Genomic DNA, 23,900 nt, shown 5'->3' with positions numbered 1-23,900 from the left:
ATGTGTTTGATTGTCACTTTTATATGTCCTTGTATTTCCATTCAAGTGGTGCATTTATTTTGTTCGTTTCATCGTTAGATATTTGGTAATGTTTCATTTTCTCACCATTAATTGTTGCCTCTAAAAATGTATACTTCCTTCTCAGTCTTGATTTCACAGCATTGCCGGAGAAAAGATGGTCAACTGAGCGGATTTAGTTTGAAATAAAATGTAAACAAAGAGCGCCTGCACTCGTCTTTGGGTGCACGTTTCAATTGCAAGTGCAACATCACATGCGCTAGGTGGTGCACTGTGTAAGTGAGCAAGTTTAAAGGGTTTGATCATTAGAAACAAAATCTGTTGCTCAGTAGCGCCACTTGTGCTGGCCCAGCGGCAATACCTATCAGTCTTGTGTTATTACAGCCCTCATGACCACGACAGTGTCAAGGTGACAGCACTGATACACGGAAGTCTTTGCTGGGACTGTCAAAATGATAGCACGTGGAAACATCTGTCTGTGACAAGTCGCGCTTGAAGAAAAGTAAATGTATTATTTGAGAACTATGTGTGTTAATGTCCGAGAGCTTGCTACTTATTATTTTTTTCTTCATATTTTCTGAACCTACAGTACTCCGTATTTGGCTCAGAGCACAACTGCACAGAGGTAAAAAAAAAAAAAAAAAACTGATAAAAAGTTGTAAATGTGGGTTTAGTATCTGTTCATTGACTGTATCTGTGAGTCACATTTAGTTGTGCTGAACATAAGAATTAACCTGGACATTAAAGGTAGTAATTGTTACATTTAGTAAGCACAGAGATCCAGAAAAGCAGGGGGAACAAGTGTAATATTGAACACTTTTATGTTATTCGTGAAAACCTTACAGATAAATCAATGCAACACCTTTACTTTGCCGGAAATGTTGCCCGCTGTGTTGTGTGTGTCTGCGGGTCTTCGGCCGGCTTGACAAAGATATGACCACGAATGAGCCAATAGGCTGTGGAAGGCAGAGTTGTCCCTGTGGCCGCCATTAAAGAAAGGAATCCATGAATTCAAATGGAAACCAACAGGAACCGAGGCTGAAATTATGATCGAAATAATCGTTAAAACGTAGGCCGGTGCCAGATTTCGAGGGGTTGTAACAGGATGTATTTCATTTTAGAGCTCAAATTTGCGATGGAGGAGTAAGACAGGACGTTTTTATTTTTTTAAGCGGAGACCGTTTTAGGGCTAAGGGGGAGGGGGAGAGTTGGTTCTTTGCTCTCCTTTTCTTTTTGTTTTATGAACATTTTACGCTTCCTTTTATTTGGTTTTACAGTCTACTTTTGAGATGTCGACATAGAGACCCCACAGTCTCTTTTATCCGCTTTTAGCTGCGGCGGAGGAAACTGCAGTCGGAAGGTTGTTGAATTAACTCTCCTCCAGCCAAATGTTACAAAAAATATTTCTCGTTGATTAAGCCTGCACATCATCGAAAACACAAATCCGCGAATTGTTCTTTATTTCCCGGGAAGTGAAACGATGGAGAGTTGGATCTTGCAGTGAAGAAGGATGAGTTCTTGTTTTGTACCAAACGGGGCCAGCTTGGAGGATTGCCATTCCAATCTATTCTGTCTGGTAAGAGATTTAAAACTAAAGGAAAGCAGCCATTTTTAACTAGCTGAACAGGAGCTAAGCTAACGTTAGCCACAGAGACATCAGTTGATAGTAGCTTAGCCAGGCTTAAGGCCCTGTCAAACTGGCATCATTTAGGACAAGACATTCCACTTTGTTCGTGTTAACACCTACTCTTGTTTTTTCAACACTTTCTCTTCTAGTTGTAAAGACCTGTGCGCTGTCCGTTATCTTCCTCATTTCCGTTTTTGTGTCTTCACAAACAGAGCACAGCGAGGTTAACGCTACTCGCTTTTAAAAGCTTAATTTACTCCACTTCACGGGTCAAACACAGCAGCATATTGTCGGCTTGAGTTTAGACAAATGTGCTTTTTATTGTCAGAAGCACGCCTGTGTCCCTGTGAGTTGTTGTGGCACTTTCCCATTCGCCTCAACGCATTGTTTATCACGAACTTGCTGTCTAGTTCTCGTCGTATTTCTACTATTTATCTATTAAGTGGTGACCCGTAAACCAAACACGTCTTGCACTTTACTTCACAACTTTAAGTTGGAGACTGGAAGACCTTTGTACAACTGCTTGTTTGATGCTCTTTTAGTAAAATGCTGACAACTCCCGAACGAAGACTGTCACCTCTCAACTTGCACAGCCTGGACACAAGCCCGCCCCTTCAGTCTTTCCTCGAAAGCTTTAATTTGTTGTTGCTGCAACAGGCATTTGACGTAATTATTTGCAACAGGGTTTGCTTGCACACCTGAACTTTTTGCATTATGGCATTACTGTTTATTAGTGGCTTGATCTCCCTGGACTTCATATTCAAGTAGTCACTCCAACGAGGGCACAGGCCCCAGGTTGATGATATAATCCGTGGCATTCATTCTTGGACATTATAAACAAAAAGGTAGCGACGTGCATCAGCTACAACTTAAATAGACTGAAACCTATACTGTGTTACTCTTAATAGCTGTTTGTTTTATCTTCATGTTACCAGTCGTGGCTGGGTAATGCCACCCTAAATAGTTGCGGTTGTGCTTTTACCCTTCTGCAGTTCTCAGATGTTCTTTTAATCCCCTGTGAGAAAAAATAATGCATTAAAACTCATGGCGTGGTCTATGTTCTTAGCCACAACAGCAAAAGTAGAGGCACTGCTTGACTGTACAGTCCTTCCTGTGGCAGGATAATCGGGAACATAGTTGGAGTGTGTTTGTTGTTGCAGTTAATTGGCTTGTCAACAGGCTTAACTACACTTGTTTGGCAGCCATGCAGTGTAATGGACTCCTCTTTAACATCAGGCCCCCACAGTAGGAAGTCCTTAATGCAAAGATGTGGAGCACTGAAGGTAACCCACAGAAAAAAATTATGTTTTTACTAATGAAATGACACAACCACACTGCATTGCAGTAAAAAAACATGATGAAGCTATGTAAAAAAAAGTTAAGCAAGAAGTGAGAACGGAAATGCCTCAGTAGTAATGCTGACTGTAAATGTAGTATAATAACAAAATATAGTCAAATACCACACTGCTGTAAGTGCAAATTGACACAGCTTCCAAGCTGTCCGCCCCCTTAAAGGTAACATATCACTGCAGAAAATCCCCGCTCTCTTGATACTGCTCTGTCGGGTCGATTTTGTGTGCTGAACTTGTAATTACAATGTTTACGACAGCACTTGAAAGCAGCGTTGGCAACAGTGGACAGGCGAGAGAGGCTGGTAGTCGTGGTGCTCTGCCCGTCTGGCTGACATTTTCCTGCACACTGAGACTAAGCATAACACCACTGCTGTTATGACTCACTTACTGAACAGACTCCACTTTGTGGTTTTATGGTGAAAGAATGTGAACACATTTTGGTAGTTTTCTCCCCCTTCATTCCTCTTTGGATAGCCCTCTCTGGATTGTGATACTACTTGTTGCATAGTTTGTCTTTTTTGGGGTTGTGGGTTTATCGGGATTACCTTAAAGTGCAAGTTCGTCTTATCTTGAGTTTTGTTGCTTTCCACTCTAATGATTTCTTTCCGGTGTGTGATTCACTAAACTGCAAAGAGTTGTGTTAACTAGCTCAAATGAAACTAATCAAATTTGCATTCTCCTCAGCCCAAAAATGCAAACGCACACTTGTTAGTTTCATAATTGTTTCATGACAAGGTTAACTAAGGGAGAGAGGTTACTGGCAGGAAGGGAGACGCGGACTTGGTAGAAGAGCAGCATCTGTGACAGGATTTGAGCAGCTTCACCTGTTGTCTCATATCTTGAAAGTCAGGAAGGCAGCTGTTTGAACACACTGTTCCCCATTCAGACCCAGAACCATAAGTTGCCAGAGGGAAGGTGAGCAGCTGGCAAAATCCGAGGTCATAACCCCCCTTTAAGTATGCGTCACCTCAAGAAAACTTCTTGCCTGTATCCAGTGGCTTTGGCTTTAGACTCCCTGCTAATGCGGCTATGTGAGTTTTGGCTTTGGCATATGAAAGATAAAACCTCTCCCCGCTTGCCCTGCTGGGACCCTTTTTATAAGAAGTCGCTCGCATACCTGAACATTTACGAATGCAGTCGGGAGGGAAGACCGTGTCGATTCGTGGCACGTAAAATGTTTGAGGCACAGAATACACTCAGCCTGGGAAGCATGACTGTTGGTGGGGAAATACACAGACATTTTTGGCACTCACTTTTTACACACAGTCTGTAACTAATTTATTTAGAAAGGACAAAGAGCACAACTGCAGAAGGCACATTTTATCCTTGATGGAGCAGCCTGACGTGTGCAGTCTTTGCTGGAAAGGGTTTTCAGTTCTGCTCCCGCGACACGTAAAGAATGTTTGATTTAACTGTTTAAAAGTTGTTGGGTTTTTTTAATGCAAAATCAGAATAATCTGATAAACATGGAGCTTGTGACTGTTGAAGCAGATATACAAACTGTCAGCAGGAGGGCTTCTGTTGCATTTTAAGGTGCATATAATTTGACACCTTTGTGATTTATAAATATAGCAAGCTGTTAATCTGCAGAAAGAGGTCTTTTTTTAAATTATTTTTTTAAGGAACAGTCCTTTTTTTAAAAGCATCTTTTAAGGATTAAACTTCATATCTGAGAGCTTAGTTGTTTTTTTTTTAAACTAAAAGTTCCACATCAAAGATACACTGAATACAATAGTTATCTGTAAGGCAAAGTTTTCTTATTATAACGACAACCATACTTTGTTTTTGTGTTTCTCACTCCGAATGTCTCCAACCGTCTGTGCTGCATAAACTTTTATCAGACCGTCTTTGGACATTTAATAGTTTGCAAATGCAAATATAAACTGAGTTTTCCACTCTCTGACATTTGGTGTTATTATATTGTTTGCAGAATAATTGATTGCTCAAACAGTCATCTTTATTAGGTGCATCCAATATGAATCAGTGGTAGAAATACTTGGCTTGCTTAGTTTCTCTTCAAGCAAAACCTGCGCTGCTTAGATCTTGTCGGAGGAGAATAGTTTCACTGTGAGTGACTTCAGGCAAGATCTTCTTCTGATTCTCCCAAATAGACTCAGCAGGTATAGATGCTTGTCTTTTAACAGGAAGAGCCACTGGCTCAGAGTCCTGTATCAGTGATTTTTATTTATTTATTTGTTAATTTTTAATACAAATTTTGCCGCTTTACTATAAATCAAGTCAGACCAGTCGAAAAACAGAACAAGCCTTTAACCGAAATGGTCAGGTTGACTCCACCTTGTCACTACATGCTCACAGGCTTGAGTTGAGTCACACAACAAAGTGTTGGCACTTTGGGTAAAATTCGCTGTTTTTTTGTAAGGAGCAGAGATTGTCAATGAAAAGAGAGAGGAAGAACGTAATGAAGTTGGTGACATTTGTCAGCTTCAGCACCCAGATGGCAGACTCTACATATTGCATAACTTGTCATTACACCGTGGAAGACTTATGCAGCACTTGCTTTCCTCAGTGTAGCTTTACTACTCTCCTACTACTATTCATCTTCTGTCGGTTACTATTTCATTGGGAGTTTCTAAGGTGTCATCATTTCTACATTTGAGTTCGGTGTTACTCGGTGTTAAAGTTTAGTTTAGTGTGGGGTGGATGTGTCTACTACACCCGTTCTCAATGCACTCGGTTTCCTTTGCAGAAGAACCACAGTATGGATGCGGATGTCCTCATGGCATCAGAAACCGTCTCAAAAAAGGTCATGACTACATCTGAAATGTAAGCTGAGAAGAGGAGCCTGCTGCTCCTGCAGGTTAGCAGCCCAGCAGCAGCAGCAGCGTTAATCAGTATTTTAGCTGTGGCTGCTGTAACAGTGGCTAAATCTCAGCAATGAACCAGGTCAAACTCTGTGCCCACAGGATTTAGTCAGCTGCTTCACTTTGCCCTGTGTTTACAGTTGCTCTGCAGAAACTATGGATAATTACAAGCAGCATGTCGATGTTCTCCGAGTGCTATTTCATAAGTCACATGACACCGGGCTGACGGTTAATTAAGCTAGTTAACTTTCTTATGAGCACGTGTACATGGGACTGCTAACGGTTTATCGTCCAAAGACAAAAAATGATAAAGCATCATTCAGACATTGTGCTGCTTATTTCTGGAACAAACTCCCTGAAACACTTCGATGTGCCCCAAATGTTGCTACTTTTAAATGGGGGCTCAAAACTTTGTTTTGTCAGGCCTTTGAAATGTGATGATGGGTGAAATGGTTAGAGTTACGGATACTCTTGAGTGTCTATTATCTCCTTTTTACTTGTCTTATCCTTTTTTTCTTCTTACCAAAGCATTTTATTAATTCTATCTTGCACTACTTCAGAAGGTTTTATCGTCTTGCTTTGTTTTACGTGTCTTTGCATGTTTTTCCTGCTATGTAAAGCACATTGAGTTGCACTTGTGTATGAAATGCACTATACAAATAAAATTGCCTTGCCTTGCATACATGCTTTTTTTTTTCTACAAATGAACTGGGCTGCACAACACTTTGCAAGCAGCAAATTTCCCTTTTGTGTTCATTCTTGAGTACATTAAACTGTTTATTGACGAAACAAGTTGCAGACATTTAATTTTCCCTTAAATAATCATTTAATTTTCCGGTGGTTTCAGGAAAGATTACAGCTGCTTAATTGCTGCACTCAAATTTAATTTGTTCGCGGGCCATTCACATTGTTCTTTTAAATGGAATTTTGACGTAAAAGGTGTTTATTTAGCGGGGTCCTTTAACCCTCTATATGCATGTGAAAGGCTTTTTATTGTCATTTAATGTCGGGCAATTACTCTCTAACTTTATCCCCTTTTATCAACTGCAGTTTAGATCTTACTTCCAAGAGATATGGTAATTAGTGTCTGTCTTTCTCACTATTGTCATTTATTGATTTTTTTTTTTTTAGGCTCATTCTACACATCAAATTGAATCCGTTGAGAGATATTTCAGACAAGGCAACTGAGTTTGTGGAAGTACAATAAGAAAAAAATTAAAAAAGGAGGGAAAAAAGTAATTATGTGAAATCAGTTTAGATGATTTGAGTGTGAAATTGTCTTGAAAAAGAAAATCTGAACTGAAACCCATATTTGAATAAAAGTCCTGTTATTCAAACTGGGGTATCGGTGCCTTGGGAACAGCCTGATTCATGCCTTTCAGTCTGCAGCACATACTCGCGTCGAGCGGCGTGAAACCAGTGTAGATATGGTGGAGAGGACATGATAAAGTCTGTTTTCCACTTAAGAGCAGAAGCTCTTATGAGATGAAACGAAGACTGTCATCGAGGACTGGACGTGGTCATTGAGATGATTGGGGTGTTCGCCTCTTAATTGTCTTATCAAAGCTGCTTATGATCTGGTTTCACAGTTAACCGTTATTTCCACCCTCCCTTTCCATTGTGTGCACAGATGTTTCCGAGCGAGATGCAGGTGTAAAGTACTGCTTCTCACACTCCAGCAGGAAGGAGCTGCCCAGCTGCGGCAGCTCTGCCGTTAGACGCTCTGCTTTTTGAAACATGGAGCTTGTAGTCGGGCTGCGTCGCAGCTTTTGAACTCCTCAGAAAGAAAGATTTGCCAAGGATCACGGTGTTTTGATCATGCACTCTGACAACTACTGTTTGCTTATGATTAGATGAGAATATAAAGCAGCGTGAGCCCTTTTCTGCTTCCTAGAAGCTGCTTGCTTCCTTTGTTTGTTGGTGGTAGGCGAACAGTCGCATGCTTTGTGTTTATCACTAGTTTACATTTTAATTCTGAAAAGAATAACAGTGTTTGGATGCTTTACTTCATTGTGCACAAACGCTAGAGTCTTAAAAACACTCCAGGAAAGTTGTTTATTCATGGTTTGCTAACTTGTTGTCGATGCCACACAATGCCATTTAAACCCCCCCCCCTTCACTTTCATTCCAGCTAACATCACAAATCTATCGGCTTATCCCTAGTCAGGCGAAAGACCACTGCTTCGACACAACCACGGGTAATCATTTGTTCAGGCTCTGTGCCTCTGCACTTGAGTTAAGATATCCCCTGAATGGTAATGGATTAATTGGTTGAATATACAGGGGGACGACTCGCTAACTCAACGTGAACCGAGTAGAGCTAAACGGCTGGAAAATGAACCATCCGTGTTCTTGCAGATTACTTGAAGTGTCTACATGGATAAATCGAGAATCAAGATTGCGGGCGAAATGGATACGAGCGCCTAACGCATTGCGTGTGTGTTCTAATGCAGTTGGCGTGTGCATGTGTGCATGTGTTTCGGTCGACACGGGTTGTCTGTCGGCACTTGGTTGATGAGCAGCAGCACGAGCCAGCAGTGGAGCGTAATGTTCCTGCTTTAACACTTAATAACCCTGCTTGTGATTTACTGCCTGTGAGGATTTCTCCTGTGTGTTATGTTTTCTCTATAATAGCCAGACAGCATTTATAAAAAGCCAAGCACCCCCCCCCCCCCCCTCTCTCTCTCCAGCACTCACCTGTAATGAGGATTAAGGTGGTGAGACCCCACATTTACAAGCAATATGTGTTTTTAACATGTTGCTATTGAAAGCACCTGAAGCTAGTTCACAGTCCCTTACAGAAACAGTCCAATTTGCTTTGAGTTTATTTCTCTTTTGTATGGACACACAATGGTGCTCCATTTTTGTCCTTTGTGTGTCTTTCTATCCTCCCGTTTCTGTCCTTAGTTTCTTCTTTTTTTCCAATTTTGACAGCGTGGGCTCTAGTTAGAAATAGTCAGTTGTTGAACTTGCTCATAAAAGAGGACTAACACTGTTCATCACTCGTTTACTTGCAGGTACTGAGTGGATCCTGGACTAACTGTTCTTTTTCCTCTGTTCCCACCCTTACAGGCGGACTTGACAGGGATCAAATGGAAGAGGTTTGTGGGGCAGGGTCCCACCTCCGCTCCCATCCTCTTCCCGGTGACGGAGGAGGACCCCATCCTATGCAGCTTCAGTCGCTGCTTGAAGGCAGACGTGCTAAGCTTGTGGCGGCGCAGCCAGCGGCAGGGCCGGAGGGAGCTTTGGCTCTTCTGGTGGGGGGACGACCCAAACTTTGCTGATCTCATCCACCATGAACTTGCAGGTGGGAACTTCTTGGCATATACATATCAATTAAACAAAAGAAAGATGTTTATTTAGTAGATTCTCTTTATGATGCTTCATAGAGGTCGGGGTCAGCCGTAGAGCAGTGCCCAGGCTGCTTGTTGAGATTCTCTAAATGAGGTCGATGGAGCAGTTTAAATAACTTACCCTGCTCCTGCAAGACTAAGGCAATAGTCCAGCCAAAGAATGTTAAACATCTTTAAGATCCAGCCAAGGTTATATGGCTGTGAAGGATAAGAGAAAGTGTAGAGAGCTCAGAGCTTTTATAAAAGAAACACTTGGAACATAGATCACGCTGTCAAGGTATGTTATTGATTGCACATTGAAAAATTATTTCAGTGATTGTCAGGAAGGCACCAGAGGTATGCCCTGTAAGTGAGAACCATAGGGAGGTGTTGTTATCTGTGTAATCTGATACCTGCCTAATGCCCCTGCGTTTACCCTCCGCTGACTGGGAATCTAACCAATCAGACTGGTAGTGCCAATATCTACAGGGCAGCTCCTTTCCTAGGAGACACTTGGCATCGCGCATTGTTATTTTTGTCTTTGTGCTTGGGGAAAGGGTTAAAAAGTAGCTGCTGCCTTATGACATTTGAAGCAGCACCTTGCATTTTAGTTTAATAAAGTAGAACAAAGTAGAACTGTGGTCACGTGTCACTGCTCCAGAGAGGTTGAACAAGAGAGGAAGGCATGAGATACTGAGCTCAGTCCTATCATAATTTGAGTGAGAGTCGCAGTATGCATGGGCAGCCATGCAGAAATGAGGCAAATGCATCTGCCCCCCACTTTCTTCATTTTCCTCTTCAGTAAGAGTAGCCTTCGCGGTGAAAGATGGAAAACGCCATCTTTAAGCACGGCCTCTGCTGTTGATGGAACTTGGGAGTTTGAGCGAAACACAACCCGTCTGTGACCCTGCTTCATTACGGGACATTGTGCCTAAAGTGGACTCAAAATGGGAGCTGAAGGGTACGATGGGCAGCTCATTCAAGCCTAACAGGTCCTGGTAATAACCTGAAGCGCTTGGCTCAGGCCCTCTAATGGAGTGTGCTACATTTCAAGCGGGGGGGGGGGGGGTGGTATGGAGAATCTATATTTGGAAATTGTTGGAGATGCTGCTATGTTCTCACTGCTGCTTTGGGGGAGTTAAAACACAATCTCTCTAGAGTTTCAAGAGATATAAATTCGGTAATTAAATATTGACCTGACTTGCACTGTATTTTATCACAAAAAGATTAATCGTGCTTTGCAGCACTTGTGTTTGGTCTGGTTTTAGGCATTATCTTCCTTTCATTGTTTGATAAACCTTTATGGTGCTTTGCATCTACTCCCTTTGCAGGGTGATGCATCCTAAGGTGTTTTTCACGTTCCTTGCTTCTCGTGTTTAACTGTGTCTTCAATTCCCAAAATGTATTCTGCCTGTTTCTCTTGTTTGTTTGACCATATCGACATCACCCTTGATTGAGACTCTCCCCCTCTGATGGGGCTCTGCCATTGAAATAAAGCAGAAGAGCCTCCCTCATAACCTCTTTGGACTAATGCCAGTCAAATGCAAGTTCAACACGAGAACTGTTCATCCTGTTCTGTCCAGTATCCTTCAGTGCAGACTCTTAAGTCTTTTCTAACTTTGTGGATTTCTGCTTGACCGGTCGCAGCTTGGATGTCAGACAACTGTTGATAGAAGAGTAACTGACATGTGTTTGTCCTCCTTACAAATAGGATTATCGATTCATTGTTGGCGACATTTATGAACTCTTCGCGGTGTTCTGCCTGCGGAGGTCCAATTAGACAAATGCCAAGCAGTTTTTGCAGGACAGGTGCAATTAATGCACTCAACTGTTGATGCTTTTCAGCTTCACCCACTTGTGAGTAGCTTGATGGGGTTTTTTTTGCCATTAGTCCTGGCCTTTTGGGAATTTCAGATAGCCTTCTTTTCTTTTTGTATTTTTCAGCCTCTTTTAAGTATTTAGCGCAATGTTGGCGGTAAACACAAAAATCCGCTCTCGTCCTTTCAATTCGGCAGCTGAAATGGTGCTCGCTCATTCCCCACACCCCCCCCCCCCCCTTTCCACCCTCATTAGATTAGCAGCCTGTGAAAGTCTTTTAATTTTGAGCAAGTGCCATTTGTGTGTACCAGTGTGCCAGTAATCCCCTCTCCCCAGGGAGATGAAGGGAGAAGGAGTGAGCTGGAGAGATGGGAGTGGTGAAGGGCAGACAACTTAAGGGATCTTTTAACTTCACACTCTTAATCACCATTGAAGGAATGTAAGGAGAGCAAACCACCAAGCCTCTTCTCTACACTGTTGGACAACCCGCCGAGTTCACACTAGCAAAAAGAAAACCAATTCTAATCTTCCCCTGGCCATGCACAGAAATGATTCCCAACAAGTGAACACCATCGCTGAATTAAACAGCATGCCTCCCCCATCTCAGTCGTTGAGTATAGGCATGTATTCTTATGCAAATGCCATGCTCTGTTCATCGTCCTCTCCCCTCAAAAGTCTCCTGACTGGGGGCATCTAACATGAAAGATAAATGACTGGTTTTTTCCCCCCCTCCTCTCTGACTCGAGTTTTTTTCTTTTCTTTTTTTTTTTAAGACGTTGATATCAGTCTATAAGGGTAATTGGTTAGTGCCGCATATTTCTTGAGTTCCGACTAGTTTGCCCCTGTTGCAATACAAGTCCCATTGAAGTCTTATGGTTGTCTTAACACCACTTTTCCCCTCACGAGTCTTTCCTTGTTCACTGTTCCCGCAACTGAATATTACCCTCCAAGTTTAAGTTATCCCTTATATTGCGGATTAAGTTTTAGGGGAAGCCTTAAGGAAAACATTCAGCATTTCTGGAATCATGTGAGGGCTTCCATCTTGGCTGTGCATGCAGCACACATTCTCTTGATGCTGAGATGATTAGATGTGAAGGGGAAGGTGAAACGGGTGAGACAGTCGTCTTTCGTGTTGTCAGTATGCGGTCTCTCCTCTGACCATTGGAGTCCCCACATCTATTCATTATGGGGTGTTGGAGCCAGTCTCTTGAGATTATCAGAGGAATTGTGGGGGGTGGGATAGAATATCCATCTATGCCAGTTTGATGAACGCATTTTTTAAATATCTTTGCTGTGATTGTGGGACGGCACATTTGTTGTAGTATCTTGAGCTTTAGCAGCCTAAAGAAGAACGTTCTGAATGTGTTGTGACTTTTCGCTGTGCATTTGAATAATGGGGGGGGGGATAAAAACAACCATGTCTCGCACTTCAGGGCAGAATCTCCAGTTCTAAAGGGCATATTTCAGTAGTCTGTTGAAAGTTTCACTTTCTTACTGGTCCCTCTGTTCTTTGAAGATCTTCCAACTTGAAACTTCCTTAACTTTAATTCACATCAGCAAGAAATGCTGTTTGAAGCTGTGCTTTTACAATACAGATGTTTGTTGACCGTAACTGATCATTACTGGTAAACCACTTTAAACACCTTTGGCTTTACGTTTCAGGGCACCTGGCTATGTCCATGTAGAAAATAAACTCGACAAAACAAAGTAGACGAGGACATTTCTACCGATTCCTCTTTGTACGGGTGAGCAGAATGTATTGACTGGGACTCGCATCTCCCTGGTGTATTTTTGGGTTTGTTAACATTTGTTTGTTGCTCATAGCAGCTAAACTGTTGTGGATCCTCAGAGCTGCTGTTTGTTTTAACATAGTTTGGGGCAGGAACTACTTTTGCACTTGACCTGCTTTTTGCATTTATCAGCAGCGAATCTTCAGGAAGAAGTGACCGATGCGTTTCTTGCTCTCCACTTGGCTGTACTTTCTTAGGATAAGAGCTGACTTCTGAATCTAAACTGGGGTTGAAGACAAATGAAGCCTATTAAATGCACAGGGTTTTTTTCTTTCTATTTAACAAAATTGAAACCAAGGATCATGTGCGAATATAATCGTCTTAATCTTTAAGGGAAACGTAAAACAGCTGATACTTGGATGTCTGACTCGGCACTTGGAATCCCATTTTCCAGCTTGTACCGGCATATGTGCGCCTTTGAATAGTGGCAGGAGTGATGACTGCGGTACAGATTGAGTCCCGTCATCATGTAATGCCTGTTGGAAGAACTGTAGCCCAGTGGATGCCCCAGGCAAGGGTTCAGAAAGCAGAAAGGCCACTCCCTTTTAGAGTTTTCCGAATATCATTGACTTGAACAACCTGTGAAAGTCGAGCAGAATACTGAATTCTCCACACAAAAGCTGTAAACATCATGGAGAGAATATCGAAGGGTAGTTTGCCCCCATCCACTGGATTTGTACGGCCGGTGAGGTGTATCAAAGACCATTTGATCCACTTGGTTAACCTTAATTCAGGATTTTAGGTGATTTCTTCTTTTTATTCCCCTTCAAAGATGATTCTGAAGTTCAGTGTGTAATGCAGAGATTGATGAATAGATAAACCCCAACAGCTCCAGGGAGGAAAAAGTGGAAGAAGCCAATGGCTTTTGTGCTTGGGGATCAATTTTCCAGGGCTAATCTCCTGCCTGTGAACCACCCTCCGCTTTCCTCTTTCCCTCCTGCTCCATCTCTCTCTCCCTCTCCCTCTCTCCCGCGCTCACTGATGGATCTCCATTGGCTGGCACAGCGCAGGGACTCGGCCATGCATGCAGCTCTGGCCCATGGGTGTAGTCTCCTTCTCTTCTCTTTCTGTCTCACTCTTTTCCCTCTCTGCTCAAGAAATATTCATTAATTGGTAATGGAGACTTTACAAAGAGTTCTCTCTCCGTTGCCTTACAGATAAGTAGGGATAGGAGGATGAAGTGGAGGAGAGGAGAAAACCTTTTGGCCAGACTTAGAATCCCCCTGAGTACAGTTGATCACAAGGCATTAATCTTGCTGTTTAATAACTGACTGCTGCTCTAATTGCATATACACAGATGAGCAACTGTGGGGGTTGATAACCCTAAACATTTATTCAAATCTTTTTTTAAAAAAGAAAAACCATCTGTGTGGAATGTTTTGATTGTCTTTGTGGTACGGTTATGAGAAAGGTCTTTATTGTGTTTCCATGCTGTAGATGTGAGAATTCTTTATAGAGCTGCTGTGCTCCTGCCTAAGCGCTTTTATAAAGGTCAGCTCATCTGGGTCTGCTTCACAAGAGGCAGATACATGAAAGTGTCCCGACCATCACCTGAGCCCATAAATCTTTGTCTAAATGAGGCTACTCATCTTTTGCCCCTTGCACTGCCGACTTCCCACCATTTACCACCCTCCAACCACACGCACTCTCTCAGATCTGTCAGCGAGCTGGGATTTTTAGCCAATCGCAATTATAACTACAACTTCTGCTTCCAGTTGTGTCTTAGGATTTAATGCATCTACTCACCTAACATAATTGTCAACTCGATATCTTCTGTTTCATGTTTTAAAATGTTGGATTGACTTAATGCAAAAGGTGGAAAATGCCTTATTTTTGCCTTCAGTTTGCTTAATGATTATCTCTGTTGACTTTTCCATTTAGCACCTTGGCTGTGACCCCTGCACACTCTGTGGTAAAGGAATGGCAGTAACATTTCATGGCTCGAGTGACTCGGTGCTCTCCTGAATTAACAGTAAATGCACAGAGATTTCTTTTAATGTTATGGGAGTGTAAAGTAGTTACCTATTCAGGCAAACCTCATAAGCTGCCTCATGTTGAGATGCTTGATGTGGATTAACGTTAATGCGAGCTAAGACTTCTGTTCTTGCTTTTGTCCCAAAGACGGAAGGCTAATGGCTGTTACTCTGGGACTTGAGCAGACAAAGTGCAATAAGGTCAACAAACATGTTCAGGGATTCAAATTTTAAGTGTTTTGGAGTTGGTAGTATTCTTTCCCCCTGAAGGCACTCCACAGTTGTTAGCTTATGGTTGGGCAGAGACATTTGGAGAATCCATTAAACATGGCAAAGTCCCATCTGTCCTGGAATCACATTTACCTTGGATGCTTTCCCCCTCCCTCCCTGCCTTTTTTTTGTTTTTTTTTAATAGAGGAATACTGTAATTTCTCGTGCCATTTTGTTTACATGGAAACAAAAGCTTTGCTCTTGACTGTAACATTGTTTGTCTGGCTGAAGTGTGGAGTGTTGCAGCGGCCCTCGCAGTGAACATGAGGTCGTTAAGAACATTTGATGGAAACCAGACGCCTGTTTTGGAGCTTCTCATTGCTCAAGGGAGGGGCTGAGGAGGAACAGGCGACAAGGAGGACCACGTACAGGGTAGATGTGCTCTTGGCAGGGAGAGGCAGTTGATTTAAAAGTAGGGAGGTTTCTGCTGGGTTACATGGGGAGTCACAAAGGGCTGAAGGAGGTCTGGAGGTTTAATTGCTGGTTTTCTTGTCAAAGATGTGGCTGTGGCTGCTCACACTGCGTTCCCCAGTCTGTTTAGCATTATCAGAGACACTGATATGTCTGTTGCATCATAGACTTTGGCCTTTCCTCCTCCTCTTTTATTATTCCTAATGTGCCGTTAGGGCCTCTGGGGGCTACGTTTCTTTGCCTGTTGACTTTTTGCCCTCTTGCTTGCGATGTCTTCCAAGATTGCCACACCAGCTGCTAAATCACTCAACAACAAAAAAAACGGAAGAAGAAGAAAATGACCCTGCGCTTGCATTATTCCGAATTTATATTAAGTTTAATGGCTTATATTGTTGTTGTTTTGTTTTTTTAAATAGGGGAATCACCGTTTTCCTTCTCTTTTCCTGCCTTTGTGATATGTTTACGCCTGATGAATTAGTGTGTTTCTCTCGAATTTGCCAGGCATGTAGCCCCCATTTCTTGGCAGCTGGCCTGAGGTTGTTTTTCCTTCGGCTGGTTGTAAAGCTTTAAAAGGCGAGCTGAAGTTGCTGGGTCTAATAGAGTTACTGCGTTTGAAAGTGTGTTGAAAGAGGCCAGGGTTACATTGCTCCTTTTTGAGTTAGGACACACCCTTTTATTTACATTTTTCCATCAGATGTTTAGAATCTGGCTCTTTGCTTAAACTCAGAAAAAGCATAAAAACTCCCAGCATCTCCTTAAACAAGCCTTTCATACCTGCCAGGATGGTACAGGGCCCATAAAGCATTTCTTATTCAGAGAGGGAAACCAAGGCAATTTCCTGCTTTGATAGCCTAGCAATCGTCTAGATTTAAATGGCAGTCACCTACCTTCCTATTTCGACACCAAGCCAAGGGTTCTCTTAATAATTCAGTCAAATTTGGATTAAGTCACTTCTGGACTGGCTTGTGCCGCCTTGGCACGCGGCAAGCTGACACGAAGGGTCGGTCACACTCTGTATTTATTTTGTCCGTGCTCATGCAGAGACGGCACGCTTGGGGAGATGTTTGCTGCGGACTTGACTGAAAGGAGCTTAACTGCTGTAAGATGTGAGCAGTGGCTGTTAATGAGATTAGACCAGCATTCAGGCCAGCACAGAATGTGATTCAGAAAGCAAGTCTGATACGGGTCTAGTGGCACAGTTCTTTATCCTAAGCAGCTAGGCTGAGTTTGGTGTGGGACTTGTTTCGTTTTTGGACTTCAGTGCCAATCAAACATTTTTTAGTCCCATGAATTCAACCGAGCACACGAGCAGGAGTTTGTTGGGTTTTTTTGTTTTTTTTTGTGCAAGTTATAGTGTCATTGACCAGTGAGTTATTGGGCAGATATTTAGCATCACCATTGGTTAACTAAACGGTTTACACTCTTGCTGCTCCTGTTGCCTTACCAGATGATCTATTTGTGGAAAGAGGTACGAGAACAGAGACCTTTCTCGTTGTCCGAGCAATGGAACAATGCTCCCACATGTGCATTAAACTACCTGTTGGCTTTTGTATTACTTCACGCAACTTATTACTGAGTGTTTGCAAGTGTTTGAGTGCCTTTCCTTAAACAGCAATATGAAAAGGAATTCGTGTTTTTTTCCCTTCAGTGACAACAACATCAGGGTGCTATTGAACTGTGAGTTTTCTCTACTTTTACACTCTTAAACTCGGTGTGCGTAGGAGCAGAAAGCATCTGAAACCTCCACAGCCTGAAAGCAGGCAACAGCAGGTTTCTGCTTAACCTCTCTCTCTGTCTCGGTGAACACGCTTTTCTTTTCGTTTACGTGGCCTGCTCGCCATCTTCTCGTAATGTCACTTTAAATTTGCTGCTTTTGCATTTCAGGAAATGCACAGTTTCTCATCGTCAAAGTCTCCTGAGCGTCAAGTTAATCAGATTGCAAGAGAAGGACATTTTTATATGTACACATCACATGCACAAGATATCCGTGTATTTGATTGGCTGCTTTTTAGACACACTTAGTCTGGCTGAAATTATCGGCTACTTCATTCTGTCTGTTGTCGATATTAATTTTTTAAACTTCATTGTTCAGTTTTCGACAGAAAAGGTGCATAATCTGAAGTTGTGCCATTTTCAACTTAAACATTGATGCTGGGCGATGAACACTTGGGTCTCCTGTGTGTCGTCATGTAAACACTGATGAATAGCCTCATTAAGGATTGTTCCATCTGATCAAGTGGAAGGCTGTTCTCTGCTGTGCTTCTACTCCACGCAGCAGCAACATTTACCATTTTCATGCTCTGAAGACTGGCAGATGTTTGCCTGAGAGTTCTTAGCGTTGAGTAGAAATGTCCCAAGAACTCTCGACGCTTTCCAGGTTTTCACATCTCTGTATTTCTGTTTCCTTTTCCAGCCGAGGATAATGGTCTATGGGAGAACGGCCTTTCCTACGAGTGTCGCACTCTGCTGTTCAAAGCTATCCACAACTTGCTGGAGCGCTGCCTCATGAATCGCAGCTTTGTTCGCATTGGGAAGTGGTTTGTGAAACCCTACGAGAAGGATGAGAAGCCTATCAACAAAAGGTACGTGGCACTACCCGTCCCGTGTAGCAGTTGTTGATATCTTCTTTTCTTTATGGTAGCAGTCTACACATTGTACCTGCATTGTGGGAGAAGGCATTTCCCGCGTTTTCTGCCTTTTTAGCTTTGGCGTCCCTGTTGTTAGGTTGGTGCAGTTGAGGGTGCCATGCAGTCCCAGAGTGGATAGGCAGTGTGCACACTTTGAAACCATCACTTTCACCTCATGGGTTCTGTTCACTGTGGACATTTGACTTGAGTGAATGTATTCATATGACTCGCTTTGGGTTGAGGCAGCTATTAAACCCTTCTGACTGCATCAGTGATTTCCTATTCTTCTCTTATTAGATCATAACAGCGATTATTTGATCATATTTGTGTTTGATCTTTTTTTTTATGTAATTCTTAGCTGAACAATGCAAGTTATACCCCCAGCAGTAATAAGCAAAGAGTGGATCAAAGCTATTAGTCTCCCATGAGAAAAACTAAAATATCATGTGCATGTAAAATCCAGTCAATGTGAATTTGTAACATTGAATTACAATTGATGATTTGCATCTGAAACACAAACGGGTGCTGGCACAAAAGAAATGGCATGCTAAATAAAACCTGAAAGACAAAAGAAGGTATTTTTATAATACTAAAGCCTTCAAGTGCAACTCTTTTCACAGCATCACCATACCCACTCATAGTAGTGTGTCAAGTAGAGAGGTGGTGTAAAACATTTTAGCAGTGTGTAGAAGCAGCTGAAAATATCACTTTTCTACATGCTTAAGCTGATTAAACAGTAGGTTTTATATTGAACTCTGACTGGCATCCTTATACGAGTTTATCTGCACTACAATAACATCATCTTCTGCATCTCTCGGTACAAGGTCTTCACTGTCTTGTCCGTCACTCTGGTGTGTTGGATGAAAAAGTGCAGGATGTCTCAAAAACTCTGAAGTCCTTTGAGAGTCGCAGTTCTTCTCATAACATGTCAGAATGAGTATAAGCATAAGCTGCTGCAGTTCTGTCAAGAGAAAAGTCTGCAAGAGAGAGAATTGATAAAACATTACAACCTGTTTGATAAATATAGCTGCGTGAAATGAGCCGTCTGTGGAGGGTTGACTGAGACCGATGTGTGGAGCTATGGTCTGCCTGCAAAATGTTGTGGGAATGTATGTAGAATTCCCCCAAAGCAGCTCATGAAGTCTGACATTAGAGCTTTGATTTTGACCGGTTTGTATTTTTCTCTATCCAACTGCTCTCACTGACATTGCACGCAAACATTTTTGCGAATCTCCAAAACAAAACTGTCGGTTAAAGGTCTCAGAGCGTTCTCTTACACTCTAATAAACTGCATGTCGGAATTTATCCGGCAGAAAAATCTTTCTAGTGTTGCACTTCATAGACAGCTCCTGCAAGGCTGGCTGCACACAGACCAGTATTTCTTGCCCAGACGACATAATGGCTCATTTGGATGAAAATAACATTGTGCCTTACTACAACTGGAAAGACGTGTCATTTGTGATTTAACAATGTTTCCCTCGTGGGTTGTGATGATACAGTCTGCGCTGTACCCTGAGGCTGGTGTGTACGTTTGACTGGCACTGTGTAAGGTCACGGTTTAACAAGCAGAAAACTGGCATACTCCAGCCAATTGATTGGTTAATCTCTGCTTGCCTGCGTATTGATATTGATTATAATTGCTGGCTGATGTTGGTTAGTTTTATGTGCCTGACAGTTAAATTGTGGAACTATTGTGGATCTTTTAACAAAAAAAAAAAATGGACATTTGTGATATCTGCTGACATCGAGACAAAGGATTGACGTTCCTCCTGCTCCCTCTTGCATATCATCTCTGGATGTTGCTATAGTAGATTTTGTGGTAGCACTATCTGCCTCATAGCTCTTCTATTACTCTTACTGAGGCTTCCTGCTTCTCCTCGCTATGTGCTGAGCTGGGTTTCTTGTCATCAGTTCCCTGCCTTTATTGATAACAGATGGAGCGCACTGGTCGTCGAGAAGCGGTTGCAATAGTAGTTTTTTTTTTATGTGCACCTTTACCTGACTCCTCCTACCCTCACCATGTCTCCATATCGAACGCACAGCTATTGCTGCAGAGCTCAAAAAGAGAAAATCGCAGTTACGGTGTTGGGTGCAACAGGTTTAATGTAAGTGTCAGTGCAACAACTGTAAGGCAAGTTCGATTCGAGCGTTAATTGTGGGTGGAGAACGAAAGCTCTATAAGCTTGTGGGTTTATTTACTGTTCAGATCTGGCTGCATTTGCACGTGGTCGGTGTGTTGTTGGTTTGGAGTTGTTTTGTGATGTTGTTCCCAGATCTCCCAGTCCTAAGTTATTGTGAGAGCCACATGCTGAGGTTTGTGTGTGTGCACAATAAGTTGTGTTGTTACGGTTAGAGGTGGCCAGACCTCTTTTGTTTTATCATTAACAATGAGGAGCAGCGTTAGACTTCCTCATGGTGCAGCTGAGGATTATTATGGTACATCTCTTATGGTGGTTATCTAATGGGGAAAAATAAGGAATGCTGAAAATCAAACGGGATCACTTTGAAGCTGTCTACCTGCTCTTTGTTTTTTCCCTCTATAGCCAGTGTCCTGATCACAGAGGGCCTCAGTCAAGGGGAAAAAAAATAAAACAATGGTCTTTTCCTCTGCTCTGGAATTCACAGGCCACCCTCTGTCAGTGTGTCTGGTTCTCTCCCTTTCTCTCCTTACCCCGCCCCTCCCTCCGTCCCCCTCTGCTGTCACAGAGCAGACTGGGCAGGTTATAAATAGTGGTGCAACCACCCTGAATCTCTGTTGTCGTCAAGGATGGTTTTCCTCTCTCCATTCGTGTGATCCACTACGCCACAGCCATGCTGGGATTTCAACAATCAAAGCGCCACAAAACTGTGACGGAAAATTCCCTCGTGTGCTTCTGTGTGTGTCATTTTATGGCTCGAGGAATGCTGGTCTTTGTTTCTGTTTGAGACAATAATGCTGAACACAGAGCTCGTTCGTGCTGTTCTTAGGCAGGTAGGGGTTTGTACAAAGTGAGGTGCATGTGGGGCCCTTCCTTGGTTGAACCCTGAACTTTCAAAAGCTCTCATGGGACTCGACTCCGCGTAAAACCAAAATATACAGCCGCTGTTTGCTAGGCAACTAAACCCAAAGACTACCTTCTTCCATATCCATCTTCTTAGTATTTACTTCTCGGGAGACTGCATCCTCGTGGGTGGTGTGACTTCTTTGGCTCTTATTAACTTTACATAGTTTTATATCCAGCATTCTCAGGTTCACTCTGATAGTTCTGAAGTTCTCACTCGGCTGATTACTCAAAGAATTTGAGCACCTTGTTCACCTTTCATTTATGAAAAGTTCAGGAATTATGCCGCATTGCCTCCTCAATAAAACCACCAGTGGATTGGTTTGAAAGCTTCTCAAAGCATATCTTTTTTGTATGTGACCACTGAGCTGTCCTACTTTGTTCATAGAGGAATTTTAGGTGCATAACCTGCAGCGTCATATGAACACAAAGGAATTCCAACTTGCTGCTTTGAACCAGCATATTCTCCCCAGTTCCTGTGACTGTAGGAACTAAAAGTTGAATTAGTTGCTGATTAACGTGCAGATTATATTCCCCAAATCAGTTAACTGCTTTGTCCATGAAATGGCATAATATATTGAAACATAACTGTTATATTTCCACACATTCTTCTTAACTTGAGAGCTAGTTTGTCACTTTTCCTGGCGGTAACATTTTCGTGCCTCCGTTCAAAGGAAAACATTTGATGTTGACAAAAAAAAAAAAGTTAACGAGCAGACATTTTCTGAGGATTTGATAAATTAAGTGAATTTGAAAATGAACTAGTTTTTGCCCCTGTTTTTATTTATTTATTTATTTTTGTCCTTATATCATTACCAGCTTTGACTTTTACATCAGAGCTCCATTACTCTCCGTAAGAGTCACCGGCTTGAGCTTTTGAAAACATTTACACAGACACTCAAAAGCTAACAATAATGAATCCCAAATATCCTTCCTGGGTGTGCAGCTCAAATCAAGTCTGCAAATGGGGAAAACAGGCATTTGCTGTGCGGCATCCAAAGTCACCAGTTGGTGGGGGCTGCAGTCAGCTGACAGTGTTCATAACCTCAGCCCCAGACCTCAGCCTGTGCTGAAATGCTTACATCATCTATTCACCCCTCCCCTCCCATGCTTCTCATTTTAGATGTGTGTGGTAAGCAGTGCACAACAAACAACATTTTTAAGATCTGAAGGTGTTCGTTTTTATTTATTATTCCCACCCATAGCTAGATATGTTGAGAATTGGCCCTATGAATCCTGCACATTCTTCATTTTTTTATGAATTTGTCGAAAGAATGTAATTAAAAAAAAAAAAAGATTGTTGGAAGTCGATATTGCAAACTATTTTGCAATTTTAAGGCATTTCTTCACCTAAACCAATACATACTGATAGGTCAAAGCCTTTGATGTAAAACATTTTTGTGGCTGTACAGCTGTCAGTATTTTCTTTGTCTGGAGTCATGCAGCCTGGTGGTTTTTCTGTGAACCTTCCACTGCTAGGTAGACCGCCTTCAGGAGACAGAGAAAGAGCGGGAGAAAACACAAGGGAGGGAGCGAGGGAGAGCTCCTTTTGGTTGTCATGGCAGCAGGGAAATGCACCCTGGGATCGTGTGTTTCCAAGGTGAAGCGGGATGCTCATGGTCTATTGGTCAGCTTCAGACAGACCAACTCGTTGACTTGATCCTAATTGGCTGCGTTAGTAAAATTCAGAGCAACGTTAAATCCTGCCTGCTTTGATGTTCCAATTTGATCAGCACAAAAGGGGGGGAAAGAAATTATCTGGCTTGGCAGGCGTTGTGTATTTAAGGCAGCATTTATGGGAACTCTAATGTATTCCAACTGCTCTCGCAATCAGGGGAGCCTCAGATTAAACCTCCACTGTAACTGTGTGTAATCTGTTGTGCGTTTTGTTGTCTCACAGAAAGCATCATCAACAAATGAAGCTGTTGTGAAATAAGGCCTCTCTGCTGCAACCTGCATTACAAGAGCGACTGATAATAAATGTATACTTATGCACTGACAAATATGCATAATCATATGTAAGATGTCTGCATTTTTCCCCTCCACAACAAAGGACTATATTGATGTGCACGTTCCTCCTCTATTGTCTGGCCCAGTGTTGGGAGGTGAGCGTGAGAGCCCTGGTGGCAGAAGAAAGCAGAGAGCAGCACTCTGATAAGTAGGACAGTGCAGGATAAAGGGCCACTGCCTGCAGTCTGGGGCTAAAGTGCTAAATTTATCCTCCCCCTGCTCCCAGCACAACACAAACACAGAGGGAGACGGGCACACAAACATGCTTGTCAACAATCGTCTTGCAAGCCAGTCCACATCGAGGGCAGTCGCACGGTTGGCTCACAGTGTTTTCACTTAAAGCGCCGGTGGAACGCACAGCACATGCAGTCGAGAGAAACTGTCTACATAACAACGTGGCGTGCAACTGTGCAAACAAAGCAGTCACACTGATGTGGACATGCAGGACAACTCACCGCTGCTAAATACCCTGCCCCTAACTCTCACACCCCGACCGCCTGCTCCTTGCTTGTACTTCATTGGCGTCTCCAGCAACATGAACTCTAGGGAAACTGGGCTGTAGGACCATGTGACCCGGCGCTCTGGATATATCATGTTGCTGGAGAGAGCCTGTGCAGTAGATAAATATGGCTCTTAAAGGAAAATGCCAATCTTTTTCAACTGTGTGATTCATTGACTAAAACACTGCACAATGGTGAATTATTTATGTTTTTATTCTTTCTTTTCCTGCTACAGTGTTCAGATTGAAGGCAAACTGTTCCACTGCAGGAGGACCCTACTGTTTGTAGCAGTCAATTTGAACTGTCAGC

General features: G+C 42.6%; 1 protein-coding gene across 2 annotated transcripts in view; it reads left to right on the top strand.

Annotated features, from left to right (window-relative positions):
• The first annotated feature begins 961 nt into the window (after positions 1-961).
• med13a (mediator complex subunit 13a) overlaps positions 962-23,900 on the top strand; it is a 63,352-nt gene continuing 40,413 nt past the window's right edge. The window contains exons 1-3 of one of the 2 annotated variants that reach the window (XM_072375495.1): positions 962-1,594; positions 8,892-9,126; positions 17,827-17,995. In XM_072375495.1, the coding sequence (XP_072231596.1) occupies positions 1,529-1,594; positions 8,892-9,126; positions 17,827-17,995 (470 nt within the window). In that variant the 5' untranslated portion in view covers positions 962-1,528. Of the gene's footprint in view, positions 1,595-8,891; positions 9,127-17,826; positions 17,996-23,900 lie in introns of those variants that run through there. The other variant, XM_072375496.1, reaches the window with a different exon arrangement.

This window comes from Leuresthes tenuis, unplaced genomic scaffold (assembly GCF_036924035.1).
Source record: "Leuresthes tenuis unplaced genomic scaffold, fLeuTen1.0.hap1 SCAF_21, whole genome shotgun sequence".
Lineage (NCBI taxonomy): Eukaryota > Metazoa > Chordata > Actinopteri > Atheriniformes > Atherinopsidae > Leuresthes > Leuresthes tenuis.
The sequence above is the reverse complement of the archived record's forward strand: the minus strand, read 5'-3'. Positions and strand labels throughout refer to the sequence as shown.